Source organism: Danio rerio, chromosome 4, assembly GCF_049306965.1.
Source record: "Danio rerio strain Tuebingen ecotype United States chromosome 4, GRCz12tu, whole genome shotgun sequence".
NCBI classification, from domain to species: Eukaryota; Metazoa; Chordata; class Actinopteri; order Cypriniformes; family Danionidae; genus Danio; species Danio rerio.
Genome location: NC_133179.1, coordinates 21,157,348 through 21,179,990, shown reverse-complemented (window position 1 = coordinate 21,179,990; position 22,643 = coordinate 21,157,348). Strand labels below are relative to the sequence as shown.

At 34.5% G+C, this 22,643-nt stretch overlaps 2 protein-coding genes across 5 annotated transcripts; both read right to left on the bottom strand.

Moving 5' to 3' along the window:
* Window positions 1-1,293: 1,293 nt before the first annotated feature.
* Window positions 1,294-8,276, bottom strand: LOC103910452 (sialic acid-binding Ig-like lectin 7). Of its 2 annotated transcripts, none has more exons than XM_017355315.4 (8): window positions 8,106-8,241; window positions 7,883-7,952; window positions 6,392-6,754; window positions 5,855-6,175; window positions 5,467-5,757; window positions 3,338-3,425; window positions 2,416-2,434; window positions 1,294-2,326 (listed from the first exon to the last, which is right to left on the bottom strand). In XM_017355315.4, the coding sequence occupies exons 2-8, from the start codon at window positions 7,926-7,928 to the stop codon at window positions 2,222-2,224; spliced, it is 1,233 nt and encodes a 410-aa protein (XP_017210804.1). In that variant the 5' UTR covers window positions 7,929-7,952; window positions 8,106-8,241; the 3' UTR covers window positions 1,294-2,221. The 2 variants fall into 2 exon arrangements, 1 of the variants encoding a protein (XP_017210804.1); XR_012402085.1 differs by having other exon boundaries at window positions 1,324-2,326; window positions 3,338-3,421; window positions 8,106-8,276.
* On the bottom strand, window positions 8,139-22,281 carry LOC141375016 (Schwann cell myelin protein-like). Of its 3 annotated transcripts, XM_073947171.1 has the most exons (12): window positions 22,211-22,281; window positions 20,929-20,965; window positions 18,584-18,653; window positions 17,603-17,971; window positions 17,071-17,391; window positions 16,697-16,975; window positions 16,047-16,125; window positions 15,545-15,617; window positions 15,113-15,361; window positions 11,177-11,320; window positions 10,747-10,846; window positions 8,147-8,276 (listed from the first exon to the last, which is right to left on the bottom strand). In XM_073947171.1, the coding sequence occupies exons 3-11, from the start codon at window positions 18,627-18,629 to the stop codon at window positions 10,835-10,837; spliced, it is 1,572 nt and encodes a 523-aa protein (XP_073803272.1). In that variant the 5' UTR covers window positions 18,630-18,653; window positions 20,929-20,965; window positions 22,211-22,281; the 3' UTR covers window positions 8,147-8,276; window positions 10,747-10,834. The 3 variants fall into 3 exon arrangements, with proteins under 3 accessions (XP_068076872.1, XP_073803272.1, XP_073803273.1); XM_073947172.1 differs by lacking the exon at window positions 11,177-11,320; XM_068220771.2 differs by lacking the exons at window positions 10,747-10,846; window positions 11,177-11,320 and having other exon boundaries at window positions 8,139-8,276.
* Window positions 22,282-22,643: the final 362 nt, after the last annotated feature.

Genomic DNA, 22,643 nt, shown 5'->3' with positions numbered 1-22,643 from the left:
ATTGTAATTTTGTTTCTGTCAGCACCTCTGCTATCGAAGACTGACAAAAAGCACACAGTCTGGACTAATGGTAACATATGCCTCTGTTCTGGGCAAAAACGCTTTAAAGGAATTAATTAAGGGAATTAAAGGAAAGAAATGCTGACTGTGGACTAGAGGATGAGAAAGGAAGGAAAACTGTGGAATTATGGGAAGGCTGTGACTGATATTGTTTTCTTGATGTGGATCAGTTGAGCTTGACTAACATGACCTGCCAGAACTGACACTAAACTACACTAAAACATTATTTAGATACAAAATGACAAACCTGCAAACAACAGATAAAGAGTTTTTCTTAGGACTGACTTCTCTATTCTGTGCATTCGTTTTTTGCGACAGAGTGGGTTAAAGTGGTTATAAATGTGTAAAGGTTGGTAAAGTCATTTCCCTTCTTATTCACACTCACACACGCACGCACGCACACAAGCACACACGCACGCAAGCATGCACACACACACACACACACACACACACACACACACACACACACACACACACACACACACACACACACACACACACACACACACACACACACACACACACACAAAAACGCAGCATTATGAACAACATTTCTTTTTAGCACCTGAAGACTGTGGTGACAATATAGTTCTTGTCAATATAGTTTATTTTGAATGATATATTTGCTGTAGTTTTTTCTATTATTACTTTATTATTGCTTGAACAAACAAAAACTAATAAAAAAGGAATGTAAATGCAAATGCTTCCTGGAGAGCTTCCAAAAAAAATTTAAAATAAAATTAGTTTAAAAAGTTATTTTAAAAGTTATAAAACTCATGCAGTCGCCACAGCGGAATAAACTGCCAACTTACCCAGCATATGTTTTATTCAGCGGATGCCCTTCCAGCCACAATCCAACACTGGATTATACAATGACTTGCCTAATTAACCTAACTTGCCTAATTACCATAGCTAAGCCTTTAAATTGCACTTTAAGCTGAACACTAGTATCTTGATAAATATCTAGTAAACCTTTACTGCCATCATGACAAAGAAAAAAGACATCAGTTAATAGAAATTAGTAATAAAAATTATTACGTTTTAAAATGTGTTGAAAACAGGAGGGCTAATAATTCAGAAAGTGAAGAGCAGGGCGGGGGTGCGTGTGAGGAGGGGGAACGGTAAAACGAGGTGACATATACGGATCTGGCTTGCTTCAGCACAAATTAAGCTATGTATATATACAGTTGAAGTCAGAATTATTCGCCCCCCTGTTTATTTTTTCCCCAATTTCTGTTCAACAGCAAAGATTTTTTTTTTTTTACATGTTTCTAAACATAATAGTTTTAATTACTCATTTCTGATTAATTTCATATTTTGCTGTGATGACAGTAAATAATGTTTGACTAGACATTTTTCAAGACACTTCTACAACTTAAAGTGACATTTAAAGGTTTACCTAGGTTAATTAGGTTAACTAGGCAGGTTAGGGTAATTAGGCAAGTTATTGAATAACAATGGATTGTTCTGTAGAATATCGGAAAAAAAAATATAGCCTAAAGTGGCAAATTATTTTGACCTTAAAATTCAAAACTGCTTTTATATTTTTCAGAAATAAAACAAATAATACTTTCTCCAAGAGAAAAAATATTCTTAAACATACAGTGAAAACTTTCTTGCTCTGTTAAAAATCATTTGGGAAAAATATTTAAAAACAAAAAAAAGGAAAGAAGAAAAATCAAAGGGGGGCTAATAATTCTGACTTCAACACTATATACACTTTGCATTTTTTTTTTTATAAAAACAACACTTTTAAAAGTGTATTTATGATGATCGTCTTTAATTTCAGAAAGCAGATGGATACAGACTAGAGAAAAACAAGCAGTATAAGTACATATATGCAATTAAAATATAATATTATATTTTACAAAAACATTTTATTTAAACAATTAATACACTGCATACACATAACGTTAAGATCTGTTCATTTCAATTTCTTAGCACAACTCAGCTGTAAACAAGTCTGAATGTGAAAATAAGTGTTTATTATTAAAACAACTAAATATTCGTTTGAATCTAGTTAAATATGTACAAAAAGTACATTTAATTTTTTCAGATATTAAATCATGTGAAATTAATCATGTAAAGTAATTCTTTGCTTTTGGATTTTTTTAATCAAGAAAGAACAACTGAGTAAAGAAATCAAAGTGAACATTGTTTTTTATTTTGTGTCTTCTCTTTTCTTAATGTTCAGAGTATCATATTCCAAGTTTTGAGCAGCAGAGAGCTGAAGAGAAGCATAAGTGTCTACTGTCTCTGTCTGAGCCTGAAAACAAAAAAACTCTCAGTCTCTCATCATCATTCAATATTAGCCTTTAGTAGATCTAGACCACATATTGAAAAAAAAACACTCACCTTCAGCTTGGTGGACAATCTAGGGGACAACAGTATATTAGGTTAGGAATGTTTGATCTGTTAAAATATCTCTGGATGCACTGTTTGTGTTTAAATCTTGTGAGATTCAGGGACTGTGAGTTATGATGGTCTATGCAGTGTGTGTATAATTAGCAAATTATTATTCTGATATTCTTTTACAAACACATTTTACTCATTCCAATCCCCATATGTCTATTGTGTTTTTCTTGTTCAATAGTTCCTTATTTTTGCTATATCTATAGTGCATCCTTATTGTAGACATCCAATAATACATTATCTGACCTTCTGGTGAGAGATATTTTAGGAGACATTTTACATTTCAATTAAACCTTAATACATTTAAATGAAAAAGTTAACAATTATCCACATCTGAATATGAGCCAGTTTCAGCCTGCATTAGATATTATAGATCCTTTACACAACACTGAATGATTATGTACCAAATTAATAGCACTAAGACAAATGTTCAAAATTGGTCGAATGTGAAATGTGGAAATAAAATTATCAGATTATAAGCATACGTGTAAGTGCCATTTAAAGACAGAGAACGTTTGACAGTCTTTAATAGAAACCCAAAACTTTGACCCACACAGACAAAAAAAACAAATGAGTGGCTTAAATTCACAGCATAGGCAGCGTGGTTTATCACTGTGGGCTTACAAAAGAAGGTCATCGATTTGAATCTGGGCTGGGCCAAGAGGCATTGCTGTGTTAAGTTTGCATGTTCCCCCCATGTTTGAGCGGGTTTACTCTGGGTGCTCCAGTTTCCCCTACAGTCCATGTGGCATACAGTAGATGAATTGCATAAACTAAATTGGCCATACACATTTTTTAAAAATAAGATTGTCCACATAAGCAAGGACACTGTGCATATAATTCTTGACCACATTAATACACTTACCGGACACATGTATATGTAACGGCACACAACATCACAACCACCAAAGCCCCAGCAGCAGCTCCAATCAGAATAAAGAGTAGAGTTCTACCTGACAAAAAAAGAGTGTTAGCAAAACTGCTTATAATTCACTCAAGTGCTGGGCATTCATAAATCGTTTTCCAAAATATTAATATTTTATTATTTGCTCACTCCTTATCTATTCAAGAGATACAATCTTACACTGATCTTGATTTAAGAATATTATTAAACATTATATTGTGTAAGATTCATCTGATTGTTTTAAGATTATTTGTCTCTTGTTCTACTTGCTTAGTAAAGCTTAAAGTTAGGTGCAAATTTTGCTTAATTGCAATTAGAAACATAATTGAAGACCAGGCTTTTATATTTAATTGTAATAACTTGTTTTAAGTGTGTCTATTAAAAAGGCTCAATATCCAGACTTATTCTTTTTTTAGCTGCAGTAACTTGCTTTATGTGTGTCCATTAGAAAAATGCTCAATCACACTCATACTCTTCAATACATTTTGAGAAGCAACCAGTAATAATTGTATTAATTAGAATACAATTAATTAGAATACTGTGAATAATATGTGTGATCTTGATTTAATTTAAATAATAATTTTGTTTCAGTTTAAATACCCTGGCTCAGTTTAAGACAGAATATATACAGGTATTACATGTAAGAGGCTAAATTATCATATGCATTTATTTATATGACAAAACATGTCTTTTTGACTCAAGAAGGTCCATACTGACTACAAAGGCAGAAACTGATAAGATCAGGGCCTGTTGTGTGGACTTTGGGGGTTTTATGGTGTGGTCACATGTTGATTGGTCAGTTTGAATGTCTTGAATGGCTTTAGTCACATGGTCAAGAAAAATACAAAATAGGGGGTAAACTCGAGCTCTGTCTCTTTTCCTGCCCTCTCTTTTCCTGGCCTGCTTCTCTCCTGCTTTGCTCCTCTCCTTCTCTGGAGTCTATCTTCTCTGACTCTACTGCAATCAGGCTTTTGGGCCTGCTCTCTTTGTCTCTCTCTCCCTCCCTCTGATTCTCTCCTTCTAAAGTTAAATGTAACTTTAATTTTACATTTAAGCTGGGTACAATTTATACCATATGTTTTATCATTACATATTTTATCATTTTATACAGTATTTTGTTATTAATTCAGTTGTAACCATAGAGAATTATTGTCATTAAATCATCTCATTTTCAAGTATTTGTGAATTACTTTTGATTTAACATCAACACTTAATTGTTCCATATAGCAATACAATACAATCACATAATATCAACGCTCTCCCATATTTATAGCTATTAATACTGCCCTTATTTCCGTTTTTGGTATAAGATTGCAGAAGAATGGTTTCACTAGAAATGTACAGTTTTTTACCATCATGCTGATCACTTTTTAGTCACTCGGCAGAACTACAGTTCGAACCGCTGTGGTTTAAAGACCGTTCTTACATAAAATTCTTAAAAAAAATAAAAACTCTAGTTTTAAGACCTTTTCACACAAAATAGGAAACCTCATTATCTTATAATCATTATAATACTCATTTTAAGACCATTTGCTCTTTGCTAAAGGCTAGGTAAGTTGTCTTTTTTTAAGAAATCTTACCAAGTATATTTATATCACTGCACTTGACTTGTATCTAATGTCTATCTATCAGTCATTTGTTTCTTGTATTTAGAATTTTTTTTTTTTTTTTTGCAGTGCAGCCTGATGTCATTCATAACTGTTTTGACAATTGTTGGTAACCAGTGATAGTAGCCATGAAGTGACTTTCAAAACTCTATGTAATTTAGTGGCTACAGTCAACTGTCTGATTGCTAATATTCCACTTTTTGTGTTCAACTGAAGAAAGAAACGCAAGAAGGCTTAGAGGGTGAGTGATGACAATATACATTTCTGTGTGTGATCTAACCTTTAAACAACTAAATAATCATTATGAAAATGGCATTTATTGACAGATTATTGACAAATGCTTCTTTTGTATTCTATTGAATGAATCACATGTGCAAAGCAGTTGAAGCTTTTGATTTGTCATATAATGACCATATTTATCAACTAAAACAATTTTATCAAAGCAGATAAATAAAGGAACTGAAATTAAAAACACAGACTTACTTTCTTTTTGAATGATGAAGTCCAGATGAAACAGTTGAGTTGCATTGCCATGAGTGTTTTTACTGACACACAGCAGAGTGTTTGAGTGTGTGAGAGACTGATGTAGAGAGATGAAGCTCCTCAAGCTTGTGTTGCTCAATCGCTCTTTACTGATGAACGTGCTTGAAGAGTTTGAGACGGGGCGTCCAGACAGATACCATTCCACTACAGGATAGGGATTCCCATCAACCTCACAGAAACACACAGTTACATTAGTACTGGAACAGCTGGAGTTTGAGATCTGAGTAGCATCTGAAAAGAAAGAGAGAGAATGATATTAAACCTCTAGATTTCTAAGTGTCTTGTGGAGAAGAGAAGAGAAGAGAACAGATGGCAGTAAAAGTCCTACACTGCACATGTAATGTGATGCTGCTGTGAGCTGTTCTGTTCTTGTTCTGCAGCTGGTAGCTTATAGAGCAGGTGAAAGTGACTCTGTGGTGCCGTGGAGCAGCAGTGAAGTTCAGATCAGAGATGATGAGCTCCTTTAGTTTGCTGCTCTTACTGAGGGGGATTTTGGCAGTGGAGCTCCATGTGAGAGTTGCTGGAGGAGAAGAGCAGAGAGTCTCAGCAGAGCAGCGCAGACTCACAGATCTGCCCTCCAACACCTCCTGCTGACCCTGCAGCTCCTGCCCATCCACATACAGCACAACTCGCGGATTCACTGGAGACTCTAAAACAAACACAGACTGGTCTTTAATAGACATGAAATACGGCATGATCAAAGGTCTACAGTGTCAAACACAAAGAAACAACAACTGTTCTTTCAGCAATAAAATGCAATATTTATCAGAGAAATTACTAATTATAAAGTCCCAGGATTTCATTGTATACACTTTAGATATCGAGATAATTTACACAAATATTAACCAGTCATGAAGTCACTCACCGATCACATTTACTGAAACATTGCCTTTTCTGTAGGTCCATTTCAGTCCACCTTCACCCTCAATTCTGAAGAAATACTGACCACTGTGATTTGATGTGACATCATAAAAGACAGTGTTACAGTCCTTATCTTTTAACTTTCCAGTTATTTTCCCTTTAATAAAAGAGTTCTGCATTGATGAGTTAAACACTGGGCTGCTGATCCTATCATGTTTGTCTTTATACCAGACTCCAGCAGCTCTCTCAGAGATGTCTTTATCATATGTTTCATTAATGTCAAATCTGCACTTTATAATCACACAGGATCCATTGAGAGCTTGAATCTTCTCTGGCAAACTGATACTGAAATCTCTACAGCAAACACCTAAAGTAAAACACACAAGGTGAAATCATTTAAAATAAAAGCAGATACAAACAATGGAGTATTTAGACACATGAAAACATTTCGTTTGGGTTGGACAAAAAGTCAATAAAGCAATTTTTTTTGCTTTGTCAGTTTACATTTAAGCAGAACAATAGAAACTGTTAAATTTAAGGGAAGCATAGCTCTCGCCTTAGCCATCGGCGATGCTGATGCACACCAAAAAAATGTAACTACACGTTGCAACGACGCGTACCGCAAGCTCTGTGATTGGTCGGCTTGGTCTTGCTGATGAGTGTGGGCGGAGGTGAGAGCAGCGTGAGCCCGATGGAGCGAGTGTTTACAAGTGTCAAGTCCCGTGAAGGAGCTTCAGATGGAGACTGATGTTTTGTGTTTACCTTATGATTAAAGTTGTTGCATGTTCGCCAATTCCTGCATCAAAATGAGCGAGTTTGACGCACTTATACATTAAGAAAGAGCTCAGAAAAAAACAAAACACCACCGAAGAAACTCGATACAGAGGAACATAAACATCTCACTGCCAGCTAGCATTTTGAAAGTGTTATTGCAGAAGAACACAAACAGCGCGCAGAAGTATAAATGCATGTCAACGTGCGTTGCATGCGCCGTGGGTCACACCGATCACTTGACGCAGAAGTATAAACCAGGCTTAAAGGATTTAGCATGTGAACTAATTTATTTTACAGCATTTCTTGAAGGACACCTATGATGAAAATCATCTTTTGTAAGCTGTTTGGACAGAACTGTGCGTAGGTATAGTGTCCACAGTCATATTGGAATGATTAAACACAATAAGTCTCTTTTTAAATATTTCCTGACATTAAAATAGGATCAGAATCCCTCCCATTTTGACCTCCACTACAACGTGATGTAGGAGTATGGTTTACTCACCATCGAATTGATTGACTGATGCGTATTGACATGTCTCCATAGTAACACTACGGACGTTATATCCACAAAACAGGACGTGCACAAAGTAACTATGATTAAAGGTCTGTTCAGCTCTCTGTGATCATCAATCATTATCAAATGTCATATTTACCATGCAAAAACAGAGCAAAATTAAAATAGGTGCCATTTACAGTAAATAAGAAAAAATAATGGCCAAACCTTGCAGGAGAAAGCAAACAGAAAGGATTTTCTCAGCAGTGTTCATCTCTTCATTAACAGACACTCAGTCCTGTGGTGAAACACAAGTGCATAAACAGATAGGAAAAAAATAATACCAAAACAATAACTTAAATGAAATTTCTATACAAATCCCCACAAATTAATGCAAAATGATTTTTTGAAATACAAAACTACAATTGTCAGCATTTATCACTTGACTTACCAGAAAAGAGAAAACAGTGAAACCAGTGCAGCTGTCAAGATGTGTGTCAAATGCGTGAATGATAAGAGCTGCACTGCTGCTGATGTGAGGCTGAGCAGAAGTGTAAGGTTACAGGAAGATCAGTCAGTATTTGGTTTTTGTGACTCTGTGTCAACAACTAGCCTGTTTTACCTTAAAAACAAAGAGAGGGTTTTAAGTCACTCACATATTCATAAGCTTTAAGCTTTTAGCTGTTTTGTAAATTTATGTATGTATTGTTTTTGTTTATTTGATTTCTTTAGCATGTTCTCTCTTTCATTAACTTGGAGAATGATTTAAAACACTGACAGGTTTGAGTCTGTACTGAAAAACTCTAGTCTCTGTTTAAACTGTTCAGCAGTTTATGTTAATTTTAATTGGTAGAAACTCACATTTTCATATTTCTGTCACGACCACTGCTATCAAAGATTAACAAAAAGCACACAGTCTGGACTAACATTACCTGCCATTAAACAACATTTAAGTATTTTTATTGTGTTTAATAAATCAAGCTATTTTGTGTGTCAGTTGTCACTTTACATTGGATAAAACTTATGTATATAATTACATTTATAAATCTCCATCTTAGTCTCTTTTAAAAACACCAATGCCTTAGAGACAAATGACAAACCAAGCAGCATTTGCAAACAAATAATGCAAGAGAAACGATTTTTCTGTCCTGGGGATTATTTTACCTAAGCAAAGTTTTATAAACAAGTTTCAGGAGAAGTACGAGGCTAATTCATGTTTGACAATTATACTATTATCCACTAAGCACAAGAACAAATTAAAGGATCAATTGGCACTACCGTTGGGCGGGTGGAGTTTTCTGAGTACGGGCTAGGCACTGTTTTTGGACCTCTCTGTCTTTTCTGGTTTATGTGTATGGAATGGTGAAGAACAGCATAAGTAATTTCCTTTTTTCTTAATGCTGTCTGTGGTTTTTCTGTTCTCGTCCTCGCTGTTGTTTTACTATTAGGGCTGTGTGTGCTAACTGTTGTTGGTACCATGTCGGACCAGTGGGTTGAGGTTTTGTTGATAACAGGAATAAGTTGGTGGAGTAGAAAATTGTAATTGAAGGACAGTTTGTTTCAGTTCTCCCACTTTCCTTAATTGCCAAACACACTACTTTATAAAACGTGCCACCATTTGTGAGCAGTGACATTTTAACAGGCTTTGTCAGTGGTAAATTAATCTCGCCAATAAAGAACTTTTTGATCAGTAGCAAATCACCTTTTTTGAAACATAGTTTCTTTTAGGTGATTCTTCTACATGATTATCCTGGATAATGCTGATCTACACCTGACACATCATTTTAGGTCTGAGGATTAGTTTACACTTAGCTGATGATTGGTAATAAGATAGTTTGGCATGCTGTCTCGGGAGAGAGCCCTGAGCTCATGATATCCTCAAGCCCGGGGCTCCCTCCCGTTTGCAGGGCGAGAGGGGAGTTTAAGCTTAGGTAGATCTCAAGAAGTGGCAAATTTGCTAATCTTGGTGTTCTCTGGCAAATGCAAAACATCCTGCACAGTGTTGGGCTATAAGCACATACCCCACATGAGGACATCGGGCCCTCATACCACCATTCACGGAGTCTGTTTCTGCCCTTTACAGCAGACACTTGCACATTTGTGGCATGTCAGAGGTCATTTTGCAGGGCTCTGGCATTGCTACTCCTGCTACTCCCTGCACAAGGGGGGAGGTAGCGGTCCTGCTGCTGGACTGTTGCCCTCCTACGGCCTCCTCCACATCTCCTGATTTACAGGTATGTCTCCTGGTAGTGCCTCCATGTTCTGGACAATATGCTGACAGACACAGCAATCATTCTAGCCACACCTCACATTGATGTGCTGTCCTGGATAAGCTGCCCTACCTGAGCCACTTGTGTGGATTGTAGACTCTGTCTCATGCTACCACTAAATTGAAATCACCACAAGCATTCAAAAGTGACTAAAACATTATACAGAAAGCATAGAAACTGACAAGTGGTCTTTGGTCACCACCTGCAGAAGCACTTCTTCATTGGTAGTGTCTTGCTTATTGTCTATAATTTCCCCTTGTTGTCTATTTCATTTGCACAACAGCATGTGAAATTGATTGTGAAGCATTGCTGCTTTCTAAGTGGGCAGTTAGATTTAACAGAAGTGTAATTAACTTGGTTACGTTTTGTTGTTTAAGTGATCCCTTTTTCTTGTTTGTGTATTTATTTACACTAAGGAAGGCATTGTGCCGAAACGTCTATGTCTTTTAATCACCTGTAGAATGTAAGAAAAATAAAAAATAAAAACAGTACAAAGCAATTACTTGTGTGTGAATCATTACCTTTTTTGAATAATAGCAGTGTAATGTATTTAAAATTATTTAGAAGGAAATGTTGTGCTTTAGAAACTCTTCTCTACAGCACAATTCATAAAAGCAGCTATTCAAATTAATAAAAACATACATATGTCAATAAAGGCTAAAACTCTTCCCATACTTTGTTTACAAATATGTATTTTGTAAATGTTTAGACTGATTTCTCTGACCACCTGAATGAAAAATATTACGAAAAAAGGGTAAAATAATGTTAATCTTGAAGTGGACTGTGTCTCAGTTTGATAGAGTGAGACAGTTCAGCACTTACTAATTTTGTATATTCCAGGTCCAAATTTCAAAGTGTGAAGAACCAGAATAGTCGTTTTATTTTCTCTGGTAAGCTAATGCTGAAATCTCTACAGCAAAATCTACGAAACACAAGAAGAAAATCACTGAAGCTGTCAGACACACAAACACATTTCTGCTTGGTTGAAAAGCACTTCAATTTTCCTTTTTTCAGATTTAAGTTGAGGCTGAGATTAGGTGTGCTGTAAATAAAGTTACTAAAACATTCATTCATTCATTCTTTTTCTTTTCGGCTTAGCCCCTTTATTAATCTGGGATTGTCACAGTGGAATGAACCACCAACATATCCACATATGTTTTATGCAGCGGATGCACTTCCAGCTGCAACCCATCACCGGGAAACACTCATAATCTCTCATTCACACACATACACTATGTACAATTTAGCTTACCCAATTCACCTGTACTGCAGGTCTTTGGACTGTGAGGGAAATCGAAGAACCCGGAGGAAACCCACACCAACACGGGGAGAACATGCAAACTCCACAATGAAATGCCAACTGACCCAGCTGAGGCTTGAACCAACGACCTTCTTGCTGTGAGGCAACAGTGAGCAAACATATAAAAGTATTAAATGTGTTTGTTTGCAAATGCTACCTAAAATCCAGAAAATAAAAACTCTAATAATAAATGGAGTTTTCAATGATCAATTCTTCTGTGAACTATGCCTTTAAATCTATCAGCTGAGGCCCCCTAGTGGTTAGTGGCTTGAGTACAATTGTTTTATTTCTCATTGGAAAACATAACTTGACACTATCAGTCTCTTAAGTCATAAAGAGTTACATTATATACTGTTAATTAGTATGATTTGTTATGTTACATCTGTTTATAAACGATATTTAATAATGCAGGCCATATGAACTTCCTGTCAAGTCCCTTAAACTTGAATGAATACTTGAAGAATGAAGAATGAGTTGTTGTTCATTATTTACTTATGTCAACTAATGCATTAACTAAAACATTACTAACATTTATTGTTTACATTAAAGATTTATTATTGCAAAATAAACGTATTGATCATTGTTAAGCCATGTTATCTGATCAATTAACATACATGAGTATATGTGTATACATTAGTGTATGTGTAATGTGGCGAGCTCTCCAGTGTAGCATCGCCATGGTCACAGACTCGTATGAGGTGCCGTATAGGATTTAAATCAAACTTAGCTTATCAACACATACATAAAACACATGTATATACACCTATAAATTACTCGCATATACACCTATATATATATATATATATATATATATATATATATATATATATATATATATATACACACACACACACATATATATATATATATATGTATGTATATATAGATATTCATCACAATGGAAAATATTTTTGTGTTTAAAATATTTATTAGTGATGCATGCAATGATTACAGAACAACAACAACAACAAAAAAAAAATGCAAAGGATGGCAATTCCTGATTTTTGAAATTACTTTCAACAATTCCAAAAAGAGACTGGGCAGAAGCACAGCTTCATCTGGCAGAGGAACAACTGACTCTGACCAAACTGCAGCAAACCAAGACCACACTTGAGATCTGCCTTCTAAAGAATGCGCTCAGACAAGCTGCTCTCTCCACATTAGATGAGGAAGTCTGACATTATTGTGGAGGTTTCAACATTGTCTTTTTTTTATTCAATACATCTATATTTGAAACTTATTATAAATATCCTCAATGTACAGTGTTGTAGATCTCAGATGAGCGGACTGCTGGAAGAGGATGGGGTGGGTTTTTTCTTGCTTTTATTATTTATTGTTATAATTATTTTATTATTTATCAAATTTTCTTAGTTTTCATTTCAAATAAAAATAAAGTTATATTTACCCCACACTGGCTATTCTTTTTGTTGCTCTTTACAAAGGCCTATCTATCCATCTACATTGTGATTGAGCACTGGTAATCCAGATTTAGTGATCCTGAAAAGTTCCTATCCGGATCAGATTGATCCAATCCAATGTCGCTTTGAAAAACTGTCTCAAAAAGTAAGCTGGATTACGTGATCACAGATTGCAAAAACAGGATTACTAAATCCGGATCAATTTTATCCGGATTAAACCTTTTAAAAAACCGGGCCCTGAGGAGCGCCCGTGTTTAAAAAGTTACTTACCTCTATCTCCAAAACAGAGATGGTTTGGAAGTTAGCTAACTCATACCCACCCGATGGCCAAATGGGGTGTCAAACATTGCACAGTGAATCTAAGATCGGTTCCATTGACCCAGCCTTTGAAGCAGATTTACGCAGATACTGCTAGGTGTCCTACTTGCAAAAATGTTTCATAAATGCCCAGAGGCTCAGGTTTCAAGTTTATATGATGGATTATCCAAGTAAAAAACCTATCATCACAGTTGTCCTAAAACTAATAAACAACACATATTATTGTTTGGGACAGTTTTGAGTTGCTAGGACATGGCTGGAGAGCTTCATGATGATCCAGCAACACTGGTTGTCTCTTATGTCTCTCTGACATTGCTATGCAATGATAATAATCACTGGAATAATCACTGTGAGATTTACTTACATGTTTTGGGCACATAACTACACAATTCATTTCTACACAGCGCCTCACAGCAAAAATGATGTAGATTTGAGTCCCAGGTGGCATTTCTGTTTGGAGTTTGCATGTTCTCTTGGTGTTTGCACAGTTCTGCCTTTTCCCACAGTCCAAAGACACATGATATAGGTAAACTGAACAGACTAAATTGGACAAATGAAAAAGTGTATGGCTGTTTCCCAGAGTTGTGGCTGGAAGGGCTAACACTGCATAAAACATATGCCAGAGTAATTGGCAGTTCATTCTGCTGTGGTGACACCTGATTAATCAGGGACAAGACAAAAATTTTATGTTAGACACTACTGAAATTTTTTAAATCTGACGAAAAAAATATTATGCAAATAAAAAGAGCAGTTTATTGAATAGTCATTGTGTACACTGTACAAAAATAATTTTCAAAATTGCAAAGAAAACAAGTTTTCAATTTTCTTGAAGTATGTTGTTCAAAAAAGTCATTTCTACATGTTATACTTGGGTATTTCACATTTAATTTAAGAATTTGATAATATTATTCGTTTTTGTCATTTTTAAATAAAGATAATTTTTAATGCTCAGCGTCATGCTTGAAATTACTAAAAATAATTCTAAATCTGTTTAAAATTACATGATGAACATAAATATCTCTTGATACTGCTAAAGGAAATAGTTAAACAGACACTACACTGGGAAGGAAAATAACTAACACTCTAAGTAATAATAAAACAGTTAAATGTTTAAACATAATTTAAATGTAAAACTTGCTTAATGCTAAATTTATACATATTTATAAATTACCAAATTACAAAGCACAAAAACCCCACAAATGTTTCTATATACAGGCTACCATAATGCGTAGATCCTTTAGAAATTTGGCCTCAGTGTGGAGACTGAAGCGTCTATTTTAAAGATATTTAAAGCTCTGTTCAGCAAAAAATAAAACTCTCAAAAAAGAATTCACTTATATTTCACTTGTTCCAAGTTCTTCCTTTCGCTGAACACAATATATTTTGTTGGAGAAAGATATACCAATGGATGTTGAGGGTTGATTTACATAGTTAATTTTGTTTCTACTATTGATGCCAAATGGCAGCATTTATCAACAATCTTCAGAATATCTTATTTTGTCTTCAACAGAAGAAATCAATTTTAGAACCACTTGAGTATGAGTAAATGGTGAGGTGGATGTAAATGTTTAGGTGGATTTCAATATTACTGAACAATACAAATATATTCAAATACTTTTAAAAAATAAACACTTTACTATGGTATATTAACTACAGTAGTTATACAGTAGTCAATATCATCAATTTATAAAGAACCTTTGTATAATTATTTAACAATTTAAATGTTTTAATTATTTAACAACTAATTATTTAACAAATGTGTTAGATTATGAACATCAAACTCAATTCCTGCACAGCAAACATCAAACATTATGTGCGCAATCTAAAGCATTGGAAGGATAGGAATGGACCCATGTATTGTAAAAAATACATTCTACACATTCCAGTTTTAATGGCAAATCCGCTACTTATTTTAGACTTTGACAAATTGTATAAAACATTGTAAATAATAAGTAAAAATATCTTAAGTTAATGTGCAAAAACTACATAATCCCTATCCCATTGTTTAATTGCTTGATTGTTTTGAATGATTTTAACTCTAAGGACTATGATATGTAATCTTTTCATAAAGCTGAGAGTCTACTCCAAAGAGCTCTTCCTCTGATTGCTTTAACGGTGTTTGTTTAGTAAGTTTATCTGCTCTCTCAATCACCTGTGCTTCTGTTGATCTTGAAAACTCTCTCACTAAACTCTCTGCTTCTGCTGCTCCTCCAGAATCACGCTGGACCACTGCATAGTCAGCATGAAGACAAGAGACGCTCTCCACCTCTTCTGACTCTGCTTTATAGTTTTTGAAGTCAATGGAGGAATAAATGATGGATTTTTGGCGATGGATGTCTGGATTTGCTGTGGCGTCTTCAACAGATGACACAGTGGCATAAAGAGAGTCTCCTTCATTCTCCTGTGTAACATGAAAGATTGATAGAGCTGAATTAGTGCTGGAAAACTAATGTGGCTTTTGAAAACTGTTCAGCGTTTGTACAGTGGTGAAAAATGTATTTAAGTTTATTTGCAACTTTAGCATTTTATAAATATGTTGTGTTTATAAATTAACGATTTGTGTGTTTTGTGTACTGTTACTTACTTTATCTGCATTTTGACCACTTCCTTTAGCACTTTCTTCTTGTTTGGTTTGTTGAAGTTTCCCACGCTCTTTTCTAGGGAAAAAAAACAGGTTTACATTTAGATTAATTTTTAAAATGAGATTAACATTTAGCAAAACCAACATAATTAAGTCTCATGTAAAAAGACATGAATACATGAGGTGTCAATGAAATTGATGCATGATTATGAAAAACAAATAGCAGCAGGTATTCATGCTCAGTGTTTTCTCAGACATAACTTCTCTTTTTTAACAGTTTTATGTGTAAAACTGATGTCAATGTGGTTATCAAAGGTGTCAAGTGGAAATTAAGTTCCCCTCAAGTTCACAGGTCAACTTCAACAACACTGTCAGAGTTTAAAAATGGTGTGTTCGATTTGAAATTAGGTATATATGTTGTTTTAAACATGGAGATCTTCTCTGTGGAGTAACATTGCTCTTATATGTTTCATTCTTAATGCCTTGTCATATGTGTTGGACCTACCGTAGATATATAATGACCGATATCAAAGTCACCAAAAGCACAACAGCAACTCCAATCAGCATGAAGGAAAAACTCAAACCTAAAGAATAAAAATAGTGTTAGAGGAAGGGTGCCCAAATTCTGCTGGAGGGTGACTGTCCTGAAGAGTTTAGCTTCAACTCTAATTAAACACACCTGAGCAAGCTAATTTGGGTCTAACTGTTCATACTAGACCAGGGGTCACCAACCCTGTTCCTGGAAAGCTACCTTCCTGCAGAGTTCACCTCAACCCTGATCAAACACAACTGAACCAATTAATTAGGCAGCACTTGAAAATTACAGGGATGTGTGTTTGTTCAGGGTTGTAAATTAAATCTATTGGAAGGTAACTCTCCAGGAACAATGTTGGTGACTTCTGTATCCATACAGGCAAGTTGAAGCTTAACTCTGCAGGACACTGGCCCACCAGGACAGAGTTTTACACACCTATTTTAGAAGGTCATAGACTTCAAATAACAAAATAACAATGACTTTCAGAACAGAAGAACAATCTAAAAATTTTTTAACAGTAGTGTTCCCACTGAAATCAAAGATTACATGTGCTGATATCTGTTTATAGAATATTGAGAGATTGTTTTTTTAATTGGATAAATTATGGAAAAGAAACTCACGTGTTGAAGATGGAAGAAGCTGAAGACTTTCATTACCATGAGTGTTTTTACTGACACACAGCAGAGTGCTTGTCTGTGTGAGAGACTGATCTAGAGAGATGAAGCTCCTCAAGCTTGTGTTACTCAATCGCTCTTCACTGATGAACATGTTCGAGGAGTTTGAGACGAGACGTCCAGACAGATGCCACTCCACTACAGGAGAGGGATTCCCATCAACCTCACAGAAACACACATTTACATTCCCAATGTTACAGCTGGAGTTTAAGATCTGAGGAGCATCTGAACAAGAAAAAGAATGATATTAAACCTCTAGATTTATGAGTGTCATATGGAGCAGAAGAGCAGAACAGAACAGATGGCAGTAAAAGTCCTACACTGCACATGTAATGTGATGCTGCTGTGAGCTGTTTTGTTGTTGTCCTGCAGCTGGTAGCTTATAGAGCAGGTGAAAGTGACTCTGTGGTGCCGCTGAGCAGCAGTGAAGTTCAGATCAGAGATGATGAGCTCCTGTAGTTTGCTGCTCTCACTGTGGGGGATTCTGGCAGTGGAGCTCCATGTGAGAGTTGCTGGAGGAGAAGAGCAGAGATCGTCAGCAGAGCAGCGCAGACTCACAGATCTGCCCTCCAACACCTCCTGCTGATCCTGCAGTTCCTGCTCATTCACATATAGCACAACTTGAGGATTCACTGGAGACTCTGAAACACATACAGAATGGTCTTCAATTGACATGAAATACGGCATGATCAAAGGTCTACAGTGTCAAACACAAAAAAACAACAACAGTTACTTCAGCAGTAAAATGTAATATTTATCTGAGAAATTACTAATAATAAAGTCTCAGGATTTCATTCTATACACTTTAGATAATAATTTACACTAATAATAACTAATCATGAAGTCACTCACCGATCACAACTACTGAAGTATTGCTTTTTGTAAAGGTCCATTTCAGTCCACCTTCACCCTCAATCCGGAAGAAATACTGACCACTATGATTTGATGTGACATCATAAAAGACAGTGGTACAGTCCTTGTAATTTAATTGTCCAGTTATATTCCCTTTAATAAAAGAGTTCTGGGTTGATGCACTAGAGTTAAACACTGGGCTGCTGCTCTTATCATGTGTGTCTTTATACCAGACTCCAGCAGCTCTCTCAGTGAGGTCTTTATCATATGTTTCATTAATCTCAAATCTGCACTTTATAACCACACAGGATCCACTGAGAGCTTGAATCTTCTCTGGCAAACTGATGTTGAAATCTCTACAGCAAACACCTACAACACACATGATGAAAAGCCTTAAATATAACACATTTCATGATGCAAATTGATCAGTGTTATCTACCTTAAGCACAGTGTTACAAAAATGTTGTGTGGATCCTTATTTGAGTAGTAACAAATAAAAAAGACTGACACTTAGCAGTTTATAGTCAGATTAACCCTTCAACAGTCACCATATTCTTAATTTACACTAGAAACGTTTAAGTTGATAAAAAATTATCCGAAATAATAAGCAATATGAAGGAAACACAAAATGACAATGTTCTTTAAAATGTTGGTTATTCAACTCTGTGTGTTTCTTATGAATTTTCATTTAAAGTTTAAAGGGACAATTGGACAATTGGTGTTCAATTCTAAAATGACTTTAGTATATGAACAAATCCTCTCTCTCTCTCTCTCTCTCTCTCTCTCTCTCTCTCTCTCCCTCTCTCTCTCTCTCTCTCTCTCTCTCTCTCTCTGGCACACTCTTCCCTCCTCTGTCCTCTTTTTCTTGCTCCTTCAATAATTTTAACAGCCAATGATTTTGTCACATTCTTCATTAATTAATACACTTGATCAGACTGAACAGGTTACATTTTACTAGCAGAATCAGGAAGAAAAACATACCTTGCAAGAGAAAACAGAAGATAATGATTTTCTGAGTAGTGTCCATCTTTTTATTAACAGTCACTCAATCCTGTAGAGAAACACACACTTTTGTTTTCACATATATAGGTAACACTTAAGGTTGTATTAGTTAACATTAGTTAATGCTTTAGTCAACATGATTTAACAATTAACAACACATCTGTTTTACTTCATCTGAATTACTTAACCTTAATCTTAACTAAACATATAATAATGTGTGAGATAATGCATTAGCAACATGAACTAATGTTCATGGACTTCATCTAATGGTGACTGACAATTCATCTTTGTTAATAAAGGATTAAATAAAATGATCAAACAACAACAACAAACAATGCATTTATTTAAACTAAGTCTTTGTTAATGTAAACTCGCAATTATAGTAATGTGCTAGTTATTGCATTAGTTAGCATGAACATAATGAACAACGAGTCAGGTTCATCACTACGCAATCTTTTCTCGTTTTAATTTACTATATACCAATGCATACTAACAGGTAAAGCTTAGGATAGAATCTTGGTTCCTCATAAAAGTCGGGACACAGGAATTCTAAAGGAACGCTGTTTTGTGTGTTAATTTGGAAATTTCAGAGTTGCATGTTATTCATTACATGACTTAAACCCATCCTAATATCAACTCATGTGTTACTAACATCTATACAGCGATTACAAAAATACACATCATTTAAACTTTTAGAATCTTTATAAAGTTATACAACAGTGATAAATTTGCTAATCTTTACCATGTTAAAAAAAGATATATAATTAAAGGATTCGGATTTCTGCTTTCCAGTCCATCTCATCATGGACCAAAGTTTATCCTTTTCATAATCCTGTTTCTCAGTATTTAACTGTGAATTGATTTCAATTAATGAATATGTTAACACATTGCTTAATATAAGAATGTTCAGTGCATTTGCCTGTCTTTTAATAACTATTTTCAGAAGCCACCAAACTAGGTCAGAGGTCACGGAGACTTTGAGTGGAACTGAGAGCTGAGGACAGGAAGTAACTGTTTCTATTGTTATTTCGACAAGTTAATACTGTCTAAAATGTCTAAAGCGATTTTGCTATTTTTACGGTTAATTCTTTTAAAGTGATTCTACTGGTATTCAAGATAGACTTTGTATAGTAAGAATATAATTGCCTAAATGTAGATTATACCAGTTTTTAATCTGTTTCGATAAAGAAGGCTGAGAGTACACTCAGCCTTGGATAAGAAACAGATTATACTTTAAGTGTGTCTGTTCTATTTGATTGTTGATCCGTTTCACAGGTCTGGAGCCAGCTCTGATCAGTCTAAGGGATGTCTGACGTTTATGCTTAAGATATTGTTCAGAATATACGCACAAACCCCACGTAAAAATTTCCTAGTCTATCTGTGTTTTAACCAATCAGGTTAGAACACCTATATGTGTGACGCAGTTAATGACGTTATGTGAGAGTATAATTGTTATTGATTGGTGATTGTAAGCAGAGTGGCCTAGGAACTCATTGCGAGTGTTGAAGCTGGCTTCTGTTGATGTAACTGCAAACTATCTTCAGTAAACTTGATTTATTTATTTAAATCTCTGACTCTGGCTCTTCTTCATCTACCAGACTGGTCATTCTTTGGGTCAAGCTGTAAACTATCCCTACATAATAAAAATATTTATAAAAAATTAAGAATTAATAACGAGCGCTACTAGTGACAAATCATGTTAGCAGAGTTAAGAAAGCTTACTTACACATTAGGATTAGAAAATGTTGTACTAGTGTACAATATACAATATGGTTTCTAATTCTCTTGATACAAATTTGTTTCATGTTAGTAAAGAGTCCACTAACAATAATAATATGCGTGTTGAATATTGTTTATGAACCCCGTTCATTGTTTGATCATGTTAAGTAACACATTACTGCCACATCAATGCATTTGTTTGTTTAAACGATCAAATATTTAGTATTCCTGAATAAATGTGTTGTTTATTCAATCAGTCACATTATTTAATTCATTACCATACACTGTACATTAGTGTATGTGTAAGTAAACATTAACAAGTTAAACTGTTCAATATATTAAGCTGCAAGTTGCAAGTGAAAATCTATGTCTCTGACTGATTTTGCATTACTGCTTATATAAGGAGAAGCATTAGTTAACATTAACAAAGATTAAGTAATGCTTAATAGATGGTGTTTATTATTAATTAATGTTCAATAATACACACTTACTGTAAAGTTTTACCAATGTATAAATTACATGAGAATCATATAGAGTTTAATGTAAAACACGCGATATTCATAAGTTCATTAAAAATGTCCAACATACTGAATATTTTCACTTACCAGAAATGATAAAACAGTCAGTGTTAGTTTCCAAGATCTTTTTTAGAAACAAAAAGAAAAATTGTCATGTATTAATGCAATAAGAATTGCCCTGCTGCTGATGTGAGGCTAAGCAGGAGTGTGATGTGAAGAAGTCACAAACTCTTAATACTGACTGAACTTCCTGTGTCGACATCAGTCTCAAAATGCAAAAATATTTGTCCAATAACTTACATTACATTACATTCAGAAAATGTATGAAAAAAAGAAGTTTAATTTCTTATCTCATTCTTATCTCCTTTATTCACCTATTGAATTAATCAATGTTGTTCTGTAATTTGGTTAGAAAAGAAATTGTAATTGTGTTTCTGTCAGCACTACGGCTATCAAAGACTGACAAAAAGCACACAGTCTGTACTGATGGTAACATATGCCTCTGTTCTGGGCAAGAACACTTTTAAGGGATTAATTATGGGAAATAAGGGAAAGAAAGTTGCAGTATAACCTCACATCAACAGAATCAAATCTACATTAATGATATCTGAAATACATCATTGTTCTTTATTACAGAGAGATTAATATAAATGCTGACTGTGAACTAGAGGGTGAAACTGTGGGTTTATGGGAAGGCTGTGACTGGTATTGTTTTCTTAAAGTGAATCAGTTGAGCTTGACTAACATGACCTGCCAGAACTGACGCTAAACTACACTTGAAACATTAATTAGATACAAAATGACAAACCTGCAAACAAAAGATAAAAGAGTTTTTTTTTCTCAGGACTGACTTCTCTATTCTGTGAATTATTTTTTTTTGCTAAGATAGTGTACTGTAGGTTATAGTGGTTATAAATGTGTACTTCACTTCCTCCCTAATTTACAAAGAAAACAGCACTAAGAACAACATGCCTTTTTAGCACTAAAGGCCATGTTGACAATATAGTTCTTTTCAACATAGCTTATTCTGAATAGTATGTATATATATATATATATATATATATATATATATATATATATATATATATATATATATATATATATTTTTTTTTTTTTTTTTTTTTTTTTTTTTTTTTGGTTTTTTATTATTGCTTGAAAAAAAGAGAAATGTGAGTGCAAGTGCTTTATGGAGAGCTTCCAAAAACGTTTATGGAATTATGGTTATTGAATAATGTGACAACTTGGTTATTTTGCAGTATTTGCATGTAATTGGGATGTGGGAATTACTCATCATCAGTAATAGACTGTCATATAAACATGCCTGTTTTATTGGTAAAATTTAAAGGGAAGAAAAGAAAGGAAACCTCACCTTGTAAGAGAAAACAGAGGATGTTTTCTATTCACTATAAATTTCTTCATTAACATCAGCTCAGTCCTGTGAGAAAAAACAACACTTTAGTTTAGGTCACATTTCACAGTATTAACAAACCATTACTAACACTACTAGCTTAATAAACTACTAATTAGTAAATTAATAATTAGTAAGGTAGAAGTTGGGTTTAGGTTTTAAGTAGAATAAGGGATGCAGAATTAGATCATACTTCATAACTAATAATAAAAACTCAATTTCTCAATAATAGGCAGGTAATAAGCCAGTTACTAGAATGAATTGTTACCTACATGTATTTACATCCATAAATTGCTACAGCATTTAACAGACTTTAATCAAGTGCAAGTTTACCATAAACAAACTAACAGTACATCTAAAGAAATGCAAGTTTACCATAAACAAACTAACAGTA